The 15,020-nt window shown below is 42.6% G+C and overlaps 1 protein-coding gene across 4 annotated transcripts in view; it reads right to left on the reverse strand.

Annotated features, from left to right (window-relative positions):
* Window positions 1-15,020, reverse strand: part of dlgap2a (discs, large (Drosophila) homolog-associated protein 2a) — a 191,942-nt gene that overhangs the window by 172,590 nt on the left and 4,332 nt on the right. For 3 of the 4 annotated variants that reach the window (XM_030443627.1, XM_030443629.1, XM_030443628.1), the window contains exon 2: window positions 7,349-7,403. In XM_030443627.1, coding sequence (XP_030299487.1) covers window positions 7,349-7,403 — 55 coding nt within the window. Of the gene's footprint in view, window positions 1-5,405; window positions 5,454-7,348; window positions 7,404-15,020 lie in introns of all 4 variants that reach the window. The other variant, XM_030443626.1, reaches the window with a different exon arrangement.

The raw sequence follows: 15,020 nt of genomic DNA on the forward strand, positions 1-15,020 counted from the left end.
AAAAAAAATTGCACAGGAATATGTATGTACAATGGAAGGATGATAGTGTAGTACTTAACAATACAACTTGGTATCTAAAAAGACAAACTGGGTATTCAATATTTATAAATCACCCCAAGTATTTATTTTTGCCTTTTAAATAAATGTGCCCATATCAGACAACATATATGCCAATATTGGCATCAGCTGTCAATATCTCATTATTGACAGCAAACAATATGCTAACGAAGTCGGGCGACCATCTTGTCGGACAAGAACGCAGGACATTCAACAATGTTTTTCCTTGTGAAATCAGAAAAGGGCTCAGATATAATAATATACTGTAGTATAAAGCAATGAACATGTTGTTAGCACTGAAATGCTCATTGTCAAACCTGAGGATACATTGCAATCAGCTGCATAAAATTAAGTACATTCAGCACCACCACTTCATTTATGCGTCTTTAGTACATAACTTTAGCTCTATATGTTGCTAGGTGCCAAATCAGTAGTAATATTAAGAAAAGTGATTAAATGTAATAAGTTACATTACTTTGTTGAAGTAATTAAAGTTATTACTTATTACATTTTTATCAGGGTAACTAGAAATTTGTATTACATTTCCGAAGTAACCTGCCCAGCACTACATTCCCAGCTAACAGCATGCTGAGCCATCTAACAAGCAATAACAAGCTAACAATCTCTTATCCGAACTAGCATGCTGCTATCACTGGAAGATTCAACGTTAGGTATTACACCTGAGATCGTCAGATCACACAGGCCTACATTTTGATACCTCTAGCTTTCCCACAGATGTGCAAATAAACACAAATAAATAGCGGCCAAACAATGACTGTCACCCTGACACAGGATCATAGTGCCATATCCCACTGCTTGCCTCAACCTGAATTCAGTGTTTGATCATTTTCTGCAAGCACTGTGACATTACTATTCAGCTGAGTTGCACCTTGACCGGCGTGTGCTATTTCAGAGATCACTGTTGAAAAGGCATCGTGGACTTTCCCCCTCGAATCCATTATGCTCCTGTGTCATATTTGTTTACAATCAATTTGTTGCTGCGGCACGCCGCTCTCACAGAGACGGGGGCCTGGAGGAAGAGGCTCCTGTTTTCAGAGCAACCCACTCTTGTAACAGTTCAGTGGGTACGCCTTGGCGGTGCTGGAGGAAAGTGCAGGGGAGGAGGGAGCGGGAGAGGAAGGGGGGCCGCGAGAGTTGGGGGTTCAGACGAACTGTAGAAAGTAGGGAAGGCTGAGGGGGAGAGATAGTGCAGGAATCATTATCAACTACAGCAGTCGAGAGTTTAGCAGACATGAGGAGAGCTCCAGAGGGCCTGCAGCACACACACATCCACTCTTTCCCCTCACTTTCCTCAGTCAGCTCTCACTTATTCTCTCATCTTTATTTTTCACCATCATCATGCAATTTTGGTCATCTTTTGCTTTTCTCTTTTTTGCTCTTTTGCTCATGTTGTTCATAGATCTTAATTATGCGTTGTATCTTTCTATTACAGTCTCTCTCTTGCGTCTGGATGTATAAAGAGCATACAGAGTCGGCTTCACAAGGCCTCTGAGAGCTATCAGAAAGAGACAGGCTCTCCCCGGTTGGCGCTTTGTTGCAGATTGATATCAAGTGTGCCAGAGGACACATTGTGCACGTGTGCACTGACTGACTGAGGGCGTGTGAGTTCATGAAAAGTATGTGAGTTGAGTGTGAGTGTTTGTGTGTGTGCATTCACAAAAGTAGGCTGGACACACTAAGAGGGAAAGCGACAGCTCGCCCGTTAATTACTCAAGTTAATAGAGCAGCTGCTGATTCACTCCCGTGTCAGTGAGATTCACAGCGGGACGGAGAGACTCGGGCAGGACATGTGAAGCATTAAGATGGACGTGCTGTGACTCTGGACGGAGGCTAAGTAAGGCAATGAGAGGAGCCATTAGATGCATGCGGTTCAGAGGACACGACAGAAACTTTTAATGCATCCGACACTGAGGGTGCTCTTACTCGTAGGGTTACATTTTAAGAAATCCCCCAAACAGGAAATGTTAGGATGTTCTTAAGAGGACATAAAAGTTTCAATTCCCCAACGTCGTGTTGATTTTCATCTCTTAGAAACTTCTCCTGCCTTTCTAACTAACATTTCCTCTATAGTCCCCGAGTCCTCCTGGCCAACGTGTTTCCATGGCAACATGTCCTCAGACAAACCCTTTGCACAAAAGACACAGCAGGGGCAGTGAGACTGCTAATTAATGAAGTTTTGTTACTGGTAACACAACAACTACTGTGCTAGCATTCAAGCTAACCAGCTAATTTTCAATGACAGAAAACTTTGGCTGTTTTGATGAAACAATAAGGCGATTTGTCCATTATATGGCTGCTGACATTCTTGAAGTACATACAAGAAAATGAATAATACATATTTGGAATGGTGCTAGCCTGATTTAAGAGTACATAAATCGAATGAAGAGAACTGCAGCGACTTATCATCTGTCTTGTCCTGTCACAGTCGTATGCATTAAATGCCATCATCATTGAATCTCTTGTTCTCACGCACAAAACACGGGCGCATTCACAACTTAAAAACCTTTTTCATGCTCCAACACAAATCATGCATGCCTCAGAATATTCATGCTGAATGATATGAATCCTTATGGTGAAAAATGCAACACAGCAACAGCAACACCAGTAACACTTACCTGCACACAGAGTACAGCACATGAGAATTGTAAATCAGGGCAACGGTTAGTGTGTGTGTGTATGTGTGTGTGTGTGTGCGTGTGTGTGTGTGTGTGGGTAGAGGCGGGTTGTACGACCCAGGGGAAAATAAATCGATGAGGATACAAGGCTATGAATGCCAAACAGAAGTGCTCAGGTACTGCAATGAATGATAGAAGGGCTTCCCAGAACGCACTAGTCAGCATGTCCATTTGCATTCATGGTTTGATTGTGACATAATTAATGTAAATCTGTATATCTTCACTGCTCAAAACTACACTGCTGCTCATTCGGGGGGAGGATGTGAACATGTTTGTCTGCATCATTACATAAAAGTCGTACCCCAGAGTCAGAGTTTGGGTTCCAGCGAGTTACATAAGCGGAAATTAGCAGTTACTTTTTAACAAAAAGCCAAAGCAGGAGAGTAGTTCTTAGCAGGCAACAGGAAGAGACGATAAAAGGATGCCAGAAGTTCAGCGTGGACACGGAAAATGGCAAACAGAGTGGTGAAGTATTCGCACGTTAATTGGGGTCTATAAATAGAAACGTTCAGTGGATTTCGTGGCATGGAAATGCTGAGTGCTCATCAGCAACAAAGGCTTCCGCTTAAGGAGTGCATTAGGAGCAGAGGGACACACTGATAACAGAGAGACTGTAAGATTACGATAAGCCTCATCCCTTCCAGTTTCTATGCGCAAAATTTAAAATCAGAGGAACAGAAGCTGGGAGCAGACTGAGAAGTGGTTCTGAGGGGGAGATGGATTTCCTGAGAGCTGAGGAAACCGTCCAGGAGAGGGCGCCCGTCGCTCGATGGAGTACAGTGGAGCAGCACACAAACCCGCGCACACACACACACACATACATACACACACACAATGCGGCCGTTTTATTCATATTCACCAGCAGGCGATAGCAATCTTTTCAAGGCCGTTACTTTTCAAAGTCTCCTCTAATCTTACTTGCTTCTCATCATCTTCCAGATATTCCACTCCTCTTGCTGTGCCCTCTCTTTCCTCAAACCCCATGCACTAAATTTTAACACGTCCCATCTCTCCTTAGGCAGCACTGACTCAACGCTACTGTACTCACTCACTAGCCGCCTCCTCCAACGCCGGTGTAAATTTATGCTGTCGCTTTAGCATATGCAAATACAACTGTTGCGCACCACCAAATCAGCGGTGAGAGGACGTGCTGATTAAAAGAAATGGACACAATGCGGTTTTTCCAACTACTGAGACCACAAAGTGTGTTGCCATGGAGACAGGATGCCAAGGTAGACACACAGACATCACAAATACAGAAACTACTGGGAGCACTGAGGTTGTTAGCAGCTGTGCCACTGTGCCTCTCCTGAAGCCGCTCAGTAGGAGCTCTGAATTGTATTTGAGATGGAAGACGGCATCTGGACGATGATCTATGAACTTTGGGGGAGGTGGTTTGACAAAATCGGTTCAAGTTTTTTTCAGTCACCGCTGCTGAGTATTCAAGAGAAGTGCCATGTATTGTGTCTTCTCCACAGCGCAGTCTATCAGAATAAATACATTCTCAGTGAGGAGCAACGTTTTCTTCAGAATGAAATGGAATTCGTAAGCAAGCGCAGTCAAATTGATGCTGTTGTCCATGTTGTCGTTCAAATGCCCACAATGTTGCCTGAACATGCGCACACACGCACTCACGCGCACACACACACACACAACTAAGACTTCGACTGGCTCTCCATTCCAGACATGTCTGCTAAAGTATTTCTGGGAAAGTTTTGGTTCATCACACATCCATATTAATAAGGCTTTTTAATAAGTGTCCACTCTGTCAGAACACCTTGTTCTGAGACCAGTGGAGAGGTGCACCCATGGGTCCTCCATATTCATGCATTGATTGCCAGCCACCTTAACTAAACACACAGCAACTCGTCCTCTACTGGGACAATTAAGTTTCGTGAAATATTCCACAAAAACTTGAGCTAACATTTGTATATAATAAAAATCTGCACACGCTTTCCTGCTGGCGGTTAAACTTGCTGGGCGCTAAAGGGGAAAGCTGAATGAGTGCAAGCCCCACCCACCTAGCACCCAAATAACGTGGATTGTATTTAAACTTGGCCCAGGATTGGCTTACATAACTTTTATGTTCAAATACCAGAAAAACTATTGATTTACAGGTCCCTTATCTGCTGAAGTGCAGATGATCTCGCCCATATGCCCCATCAAACATTAATTTCACGCTGCGAGATGCTCCACAGTTATCAGTTTGAACTCGGAGTTCCCAAGCAACACTTCAAACTCATAAGATGCTTCCAAATCTCTCTTTATCGCCAAGGTTGCTGCGCCCTTGCTCCACTCTTCAGCATGTGTCTCACACCTGGGAAGGGTGCGCGCGCTTAGATTTCCAGTGATGTGTCTGAGAAAACACAACACTCCGTGGAAGACACCGCTCCTGCACTGTTTGCAGAACAAAGTGCGAAACAGAGGACACAAGATCACTGCAGATAGCAGCTATTACTAAGATGACAAAATGGCCATGAGCGATCCGCTGGGCAGCCGTCGGAGCAGCATTGGTGAGGTTTTGTTAGTGGGATGGATGGTGTGGGAGCCCATGTGCATGCAGTCTCCTTGTAGTCGAGAGGTTAGAGGGGCTGAGTCGCGAAAAAGTGAACGCACAGAGAGGTCATTATTGTGAGGACTGCAGCCAGGTACCTGAGTATATCTCTCTGCTCTTCAATTTCATCAGCAACCTCTTCACACCTGCAATGATGTGAAGAACCTTGTCATCATCAGAAGTTCGCAACAACTGTCTCCCAAAAATGCCTCCCTCCCTCTGACATGTAAGATTGGCCACACAGAGAACTCCATGATCTTAGATGTTTTTTTACATTTTTTAATTTTGCTAGAGTAACGTTTAGCAGTATAGACAAATCCGGCGGCAGACTTGTGTGTTCCGCCATCTAGTGTTGCCGCCATTACTGCGGTGGCAAGTTGTAGTGACTCAGTGTCCACTGCATCCTGTTCACAGTGACAATATGATGAAAAGTTGGACCAATCATTAGTACAGCCAATTTACTACAGAAGGTTCTTTATATCAAACAACATATTAATGTCAATCTTAACATTATCTAGATTTTATTTACTAGACATTGGTTGCAACAACAGTGATAATGTAGAAATACAGAAAAAAATTTGACCATCCACCAAGTCCTATTTTAAGAAATACTTTGTATTATTCATAAATAATACTTTCATGGTAATACACTGTACTGCACATGTTACTGTACCAGCTCACTAGCATGATAAATCAAGAGCCACAGTTTATTATAATAAACCTACATATAAACCAGTTACTTGGAAAATTTGAATTCATGGTATTCAAGATTATTTCTTTAAGGTGCAATACGTAAGAATTAGCCAGTTGTTGAAGACATCTGCAAAACAAATCGGGTCAGCATATCACCTGAGCTAACTGCTCAGTTTAGTTAAACAGCCTTAATCTAGTGGTCCAGACTTAGAGTTCAGGGCAACACTAGGTGTGTTCACACCACTAGGACAGGAACTACGGACTGGGACAGGCCAGGGCTAGCTGGTTAGCATGCTAACTTCAATAGATGTCTGCAACATCTAATAATTGTTGTTAATTTTTTTGTTTTTCAATTATAAGTCTTAGATATTGCACCTTTAATTGCCTGGCCATGAGCATCAAATGCCAAAATGCAAGAGGTCACTCATGAAGGTTACAAAAATATAATAATAACAATAATAATAATAACAATAATAATAATAATAATAAAAACAATAATAATAAATAACCAATAATACTGATACTTATAGTTAGAATATTCCCCATCCACCTATGTCCAGAAAGTGACACATGTGAAGGCTTGTCTATTTTGCATTCAGGTTTTTTTCCAAAAATGTATGTCGGCAACTACTCTTGGAGCAGTTGAGAACTGCACAAGTTCTCCCAAATAAGCCAGAAATCGAAATTATAATGTTAAATAGAAAGTAAAGGTTAGAGCAGGAGAGCGTTCACTTCTTCGGGCAGCTTGCATTCAGATGCATGAATATTGTCAGGAGGTTCCACCGCAGTAATGGTGACACGTGTACTTCTGCATCTTCCCCGGATTTGTGTAGAGGGCGGCAACAAATGTGTTTTTATCATCGACTGATCTGCTGATTATTTTCATGATTAGTCTATCAGACATTTAGTCTATAAAATGTACAATAATGATGTGAAAAAAGGCCTATCACAGTGTTCATTAACTACCATACACAACCCCTACATTCAAGCTGGAACTCGCCAGTGTTTGACATCATTCGATCGGTGGTACTCAGTGGTAACAATCACAAGACTAAAGCAAGCAGTTCGTGGCCAAATAGCAAGAACAGGTTGAGTCACTACTTAAATAAACAATGTAAAAAATAGTCAGAGTGCGTCTTGGCGGCGGACGATGTGTGAGCTTACAGATGTTCGGCGCGCACACAGACACAGGTAGACAGACAAATGTTACCCACCCACCGAGCATCCATACCCCGGCATCACCACCCACTCATTAGTCCCACTAGATGGCCTCGCTCCTTTCTGTCTCAGCGCTGAGTGTGTGCGACTGCTGTGTTTAGTGGAGAGGGGACATCTGTTTGGCCCTTACCTGTGTTTCTGTCTGGTAAGATACAGCAATGCTTCTGCAGTATGCCTGGCAACACCTTTCAAGAAACAACAAGGGAGGTGGTAGGAGAGAGAGAGAAAAGAGAGGGGGGGGGAGATGTTAATATCACAGCAGCTCAAAGCACATAAACAAGGTGGAGCTCGGAGGGGAAAAAAAGCACCGAACCATGCTGTGACCCACAATTACAGGGTGGCAACAGACACCCATTTCTCACACCATTTGCATCAAAAGGGAGCTGCTCCCGTATTTATCCAAGCCCCTTTTTTCTTCTGAGCAGTGGAGCACTAAATGATGGTCCTCAGTGTGGATGTGTGTGTTTGGAATATTCTTTATTTTTTCAACTGTGCATCCCTGATTCAATCTACAAACACTCAAAAGGTGGGTTAAATGGCGTGTGAAAATACGATGCGCCGACAATCCATCCGCGGAGATAAAATATCGCCGTTGTGCTATCACTCAATCTGGCGTTGGTCACGTCGACGGGGCCAATTTTAGAAAAAGCTCTCTCTGCTCCATCAGCAGCATCGCCATGCCAGGAAGTTGTTGTAGCAGAAAATACAACGGCCAATTATTGCACTGTTCACAAGCCTGGGGTTGGTCATACCAATCAATAATGCATGCTTACAAGCTACTCTGTGAGGCGTCCTCTAAAAATTTTAACAATCCAAAGTTTTGTCTCAGATGCTGACATTTTGTCGCCGTCACTCGTCTCCCGCGAGCGAACAGAAGGCAGGTGATGACAGGGCAGTCGGAGCATCCTGTTTTAATCTCCTCATATGACAACACTCCTTTCATGCTTCGCTTTGACGCCGAATACCATTATTGGCATTCACAAGGCCCAAATGTGCAGAATTTCTACGAGAAAGAAGTGCAGGGTGGCAGAAGAAAAGAGGAGATGCGGAGGTGGCTCAGCAGGTGCTATCTCTGCCTCTTTGTCCTTGTGTCTGACTGACGGGCTCATTGTTGTCCAAAATGACTTTCGTAATATAGACAGACCTCGTCCTCTTTCTCTCTCAGCGCCGTTTCTTTTCCCGGACGAACGTGTTAACATTCCTTTACATTTTCACCTGGTGGTTATCTCCAGCTCCTCTGTCTCTCAAGAGTTATTTTACTTCTCCGTGCAAGAGAACAAGACCGATCAGATAAGTGTCCCTTTTAATTAAAGAGAGGAGCGTATATGGAGGAGCCTCTCGAGAAAGAGAGAAAAAGACCCGGAATAAAAAACGGAAATGGATCCGTATGGCTCATCTCCAGGGGACATTCAATGAGATATCAACCCACTACATCATTCATACAGGAGGAGGGCCTCGAGCACAAAGACCCTTTTCATCTTATCCCATTTTCTACGTTACCAGCAACACATGGAGAGGTAATACTGCCATCACAGAAACACTTCATAGATTGCATTTGTCCGTCGAATTTGGTCAACTCACTTCATGCCTGACCCTCTGACTCAGTGTGAATGGACAGGTATGACCTACCTCGCTTTAAATCAGGACTGTTAGGTCTACTTAACAGGGAAAACGACTTGTACGACTTGTTCTATCCAATCAAGTTTTATTTGATCGCTTAGAATCACTGCAGCTTGTGCCTAAATCTCTCTGATATTCTCTGTGATTTATTCTCGTACGAGTGTTTACCACATTTGTTTAACTGGGCAAACTTGGTGTGCATTGCTCGTTTCAGCTTGATGAGATCCGCCAGTTCATGCCGACAAAGGTTGTCATATTGTATGAGTAAAAAAGTAAAATAAAAAAAGGAGTACGTTTAAAGTAAAAAGCACTAAAGAAAAGACTTTTATGCTTTTATAAGACGGCAGACAAAAAGATAACAAGCTTTGCAGTGTCAGTACTTTGATTCGAAGACCCGAAATAATTGCCTGGGAAATATAGTACAGCTGTCAACAACGTGACATCGGAGCAACTCTGAACTACACCAGACAGAAAAAAAAGGGGGAATGATTTGACTGAAGGTAGATGCTAAAATACCTCTCGCTAAATTTTCACTTGGTAAACAGAACATCGCTTTTACATATTTTATTTTTAGTTCATCTTCGCTCGCACATGAAAAAATTGGTGGATGCCACAAATTTTTCGAAATCACACACTGGAGCCCCCTGCATTATACACAAGTCACAAGCGCGAGGCCTGATGTCTTCTTAAACCACATCAACAGTTTATCTTTCAGACTGAACGTTTCATAATCTGTTGAGTCGTCCTATGGTGTCCCTGAGAAGATAATATAGTGTCCTATTTGCAACTGAATACCCACATATCTGAGTCTATTGTTAGCAGAGGCTTCTTTATGAATCCACTGAGGCCATGAGGCCACTGACTGATTTCATTTTATCAGACGTACATTTGCTTGGGAGACACACTGAACATATCAGTATCACAATTACTTTATAATTTGATTATGAAGTTAAGTTGGTTCAGTAGTGACAGAACACTTTTGTCCAAAGCGCCATGCAAGGTGCCAACGAGCACATCAGGAAGAGTTTGGGGTATCTTGCCCAAGGACACTTTGACATGCAGACCAGGGGAATCGAACCCGTGACCTCACACTCTTATACACATGTGAATGTAAATGTAAATATCATAGGCACACAAATGTAGCTTCTGCTCAACTGCATGTCTTGCTCAGATGTATCGATGGCGAATTGTTCTGATAAACCAAAGTATCAAACATTCTATAACTGATTTAGAAAATACTCCTGTGTCTCAAGCAAAATAGGACATTCAAAATCCTGTTGGCGAGGTCGGATACGAGGCAGTTTTTCTCAGCTCGTGCAGGAACTTGTAGGATTTTACAGATAATTTTCTGTGTGTGACTTTTTATTCTCGTACTCTAGTGAGGGCAGAGCCGTGCAGAAGAGATGGACTCCGACGATGACATAACCATAATGTGCATTTGCTACCGTAGTGGCTTCGTGCGATTCGCTGGGCTGAGGTGCATCCTGGTGTCTCATCACTTCACCTGTTTTGCACGGAAGCTCTCTCAGTGTGCATGACCTCTATTCCATGATATGCTATAATAAGCTACTCAGTAAACAAGTATTGTAGAACATTGGGTGGTAACATAAAAAAAAAGCTATCTCTGCAGAGATGTGAGATGATTGGTCTGTAATGACTCAAACAGCTGCATGATGTACAGCTATAATTGATGCTGGCTAGCGGGCTGGGTGCCTGGCAGAGGCTCATGCTGGAGGAGTGTGGAAAACGAACTGTCAGGGACACTCTTCAGCGTTTCAGACACACAGATCTGTCACTTGCCTCTCATTTACGCTTTAAAAGGATTGGAGTTGGGAAGCAAGGCATCTAATTTCACATGAGGAAATGTGTTAGGCATCCGTTTGTTTGTCTTTTGAAGCTTATCTCGGGATGAGAACAAGAGGGGATTTATGTCACCGCGTTTTAACAGGAAAGATTTACAAGGCACAGCAGGACAGTCCCATGGACACATATAACTGGGACGAATGGGGTCACAAAAACAATCATGAGTCTCTCTTGATATTTTGGGTATTTGTATAGATTTGTTTTCATGCATCATTCGTTGATTTAGCTGGTTTTATTCAATTAATGTTTTTATCTTCTGCATATCAACAGACTACGAGGGTCCAGCTTCTTTTCCTCTTTCCTCCTCCACTTTATAATAGTTTAGGTTGTATGTATAAGCATAAACAGACTTAAAGTCAAATTTTGCTCTACAGTACAACCCTGGTGTTGTAAAATGACTATCAAATTAGCCTTAAAACCTGTCAAAAATCAACCGTGGCATATTTTGAGGTCTTCAATGGAGATGGAAATGACAAAAAAAGATCCTCAAAGACAATCCAAGGCAGTGCCCTTAGGACTGGAAGGCCCATTCTTGTGAATGAGTCTTCAAACCCCATTGAGTCAGTGAGTTAATAAAAGGCTCCATTTGGCAATATTGTAGCCGTTTACAGTCATGCTCTTCCAACAGGACTGGCTGCTATTCTCAAGTTAGCCCCAGGCTGTAGGAAAAACGGATTCAGAGGAGATATCATTAAACGCTCTAAAGTGGATGCTTCCGGTAACTGTCCATGTTATCACCCTGTTACATCTACATTTCTTGTAGCATATGTGTTGGAAATGCATGAGATGATAGTACAATGAGGTAAACTATTTTGGCCATAAAGCAGGCTATAAAAATGAGGTGATTAAGAAATTATTTATAGTTTTTTTTTTTTTTTATCTCCTGTGTTTCTCGCATATGTGTTAACTGTTCCGGATTCCCAAGATATGATATAAGCCATCAGCATAATTTCAATATAAATAGTTACAGTGTGGCACTATGTACTATACACTACAGCTTCAACTGGATGACTCATCAGATACTAATTAGATAGCTGAGCTTCTACGGCACACATGTGAGTAGCACATAAAAAAAAAAACTCACTACAATACCTATAATTGCACCATTCTGGAGGGTTTTTCTCTCAGAATCAACAGAAAAGCCACACGTGTGGATGTTTTTTGGATCTTGTCTTGGACTGAGCTTTGTGGCTGTTTACTTTACAGTCCAAGGATACTCAAGAGAGACAAAGACTGTTGATGTAAAAGCAGTGGAAGAGAAAAACAACAAAGCGCATGCTCTTAAACTAAAAAGGACAATCAAATGGTGTGAGTCAGCTGACTCAGACACCATTTGAGATCTTGGGAAACTTTCTTTCTGACCTCATCAGAATAGAGTGTGTGGATCAGAAATGGCTTCTGAGATCAAACTTGAGCACAAACTGATCCATAAAAGTAAAGTTACAACATGAAAGAAGGAAAAGTGAAAGTCTTTCTTGTTGTGCAACTTCTATTTTTTTTTCTCCCAGTAGTGAGCCCAGTGAGATGTGGATATACCCTGTCAACCTCGTTGCACTGGACTTTGGTGTAAATTTGTCCAAACAATTCAGGCTCCATTGAACCAGGTTCATTTAATGGCTCTGCCCTGATCCGAGGCTCAGGGCAACACAGCCTAATTTGAGCGGTCAACAGGAACCAGTCTTGTCCCAGTGGTCTTTCAGGATGCTCACAACGTGAACACCTGTCTGCACACCGGGCACGGACACATGCACATGCACACAAAAATACAGACTCCCCACCTATCTCCTCACACAATTACTGCAGAGGGACAGGCAATTATCACAAGTGGCAGTGTGTAATAGGGATATCTTGGTGCCGGCTGACGAGGACTAGAGTGCAACTCTTGGTGAGCTAATGGAGATATGAGAGGACGGACGGGAAGTGGAGTCGCTCCAATGTATTTCAGTGCTCTTCCTGTCCGCCTTAAGCGCTCTCTGCTCCCATCTTACCCAGACAAGCTCTCTAATGAATGGTGTGCAGATTGAGCAGAGGATAAGGTTTGAACTGTAACTACTCAGCTCAGCAGTAGATAAATGAGACGTGACACAGAAGTGGACAACATATTAGAAACACCTTTCAATGTAATGCAGTCTAATGGTACAATGCCACAAACTGCAGTCTCCAAACTTCAACTGATGACTTTCAAACAGCTTTGTGAGTTTTGCAAACGTATCAAGCTAAAATCTGTAACTTTGATTACATTCAGCATTCCAGTAGCACTAGCAGAAATGTGAACTCTATAGCTATCTCAATCTGAGGAGTAGTACTTTACTACACATTTGTAATGAAACACAGTTTCCCGCTTAAAGCTAGGGATGGTATGTCATTTTGAAGCATTTTCTGTTCCATTTTTTAAAAATCTCTTAACATCCCAGATGCAGTCTATAAATCAAATGCTAGATTCTATTTGGATAATTTGTCAGCGGAACACTGCAAGCAGCTGTTTTGTCTCTCTTTTCCATCATTGCATTATCACTGTCCATTTGTGTCAGTCTAAATATGATGTTATACAAATTCAAATATTCTAATACCATAAACTAAGTCCGAGTTCAAATTTTGCCAATAATACCACAAACGCTGATGAGTGTGTTTGCCTCATTGTCTCAAAAGATCTCCTCTGATCTCCTCTGGCTAGGCAGCTAAATTGCTACAGCTATTACCAGCTAGTCGCACAAGAATGGAAGAGGTCCCCATGCTAACATGCTAGCCTCATTTATTATGTTCATTTCTGATAATGTCTGGCATTTCTCACTTTTTTGGTTGAGGTACATACATGACGGCTATTTTGCCTGTGTTTACATGATTGTGGCTTTTAACAGAGATGTTAATCTATGTATTCATTAGATTGAAATAGCTAAGGGAGCCTGTTGAACACAGCAAACATGCCGATTACGTATATCTCCTATAGAGGACCAGCAAGAGCAACAGGGCATTTAGTGTACTCACTGTTCAGGTTTATGTATTTTGGAGTAGTGGCTTTGGAGGGCCACCTCCATAGAGGGAAGGGTTGGTATTGTTTCTGTTGGCTTCTTTAATTCTTGTATAGGATACAGGGAGGCAATAAACTTTATTTGACTTATTGATCACACCACCAGAGGGTAGGCATGTAGATGAAAGGGGAAGTGTAGACCTGAGATCCCCTCCAGATTCACAGGTGGCAGGTGAATGCATCTCGAACGTGCAGCGGGGATGTGTTTACAGGGTTGGATGGAGGTCAAAGCTTTTCCCCTAAAATCCAAGGGTGGAGAGAACGTCTACAGGAGTGATCTATACTAATGCCATAAGCGCAATATGCCCAAAGTTGCAGGGGGAAAGTGAAATCGACCCACTGTTAGCTCTGTAAAGGTAAACCCCACCTAAATGCACAGTAATCACGGCGACAGCAGCATACGGCATTTATGTTCATCAGCTTGACCACATTAAGGCGATTAAAGCGATAAGTAATTCTCTGGAGCTCAATCAGATCTCCCAGACCTATCCCAATCAAAAAGCTCTGCCGCCTTGATGTCCTTCACTTAAGTGTTCTGTTTTATTAGGCTGATATATTCAAGTTCACTGCTCGGTTTAAATGCTCTGGTAAAGACTCTGTTGTAAAAGAGCCGGGCCATTCGCCAACAGCAATGGTATCAGGACTTATACTGTACAAGAGAGACCTCAAGTACACTTGGAGTTAAACAGGATCTTGCACTTGCATTAGTATTAAATTTCACTTTGTATTAACATGTTGGGCCTTCAGGGACAATTTAATGATTCCTTTTAGACCGTGAGATGATTTACCTTTCCAGTCTCCAGTCAGATAGTTTCAAAGGCAGACAGCTGACAAGACACATGGGCAGTCTCTCGGCTGCACCAACAGCTGCTGTTGTAATGAAAATGTGCCTGACATGGGCTTTCTGGTGAAATCATCATTGAGGGTACAAACTGGTATAAAACTTATGACTGTCCAGCTAGGGGAAGTGCTACATATAGTAAACCAGCTTGCTAATAGACCTTGTAATGAGTCACATCTGACTTGGCTTTGTGGCAGCTATTGCAGTAAATGCAACCCTAGGAGAAAGCAGGGACGCCCACCTGCCTGGAAGATCGGGACCCCCCGGAGCACAAATGTGATTAACTGAGTAGTGCACATACTGTCTATACGGTGCACATACTGGGTTCTTATGCTATATTAGATTCATAGAGCTCTGTGCCATCCACCCCCCTCCATTGCCTCTGCATCTCTCCACTAAAGCCAAGCTATTACAGATGCAGGGGGGGACATTCATCAGGGAATGACTAGA

This window comes from Sparus aurata, chromosome 16, assembly GCF_900880675.1.
Source record: "Sparus aurata chromosome 16, fSpaAur1.1, whole genome shotgun sequence".
NCBI classification, from domain to species: Eukaryota; Metazoa; Chordata; class Actinopteri; order Spariformes; family Sparidae; genus Sparus; species Sparus aurata.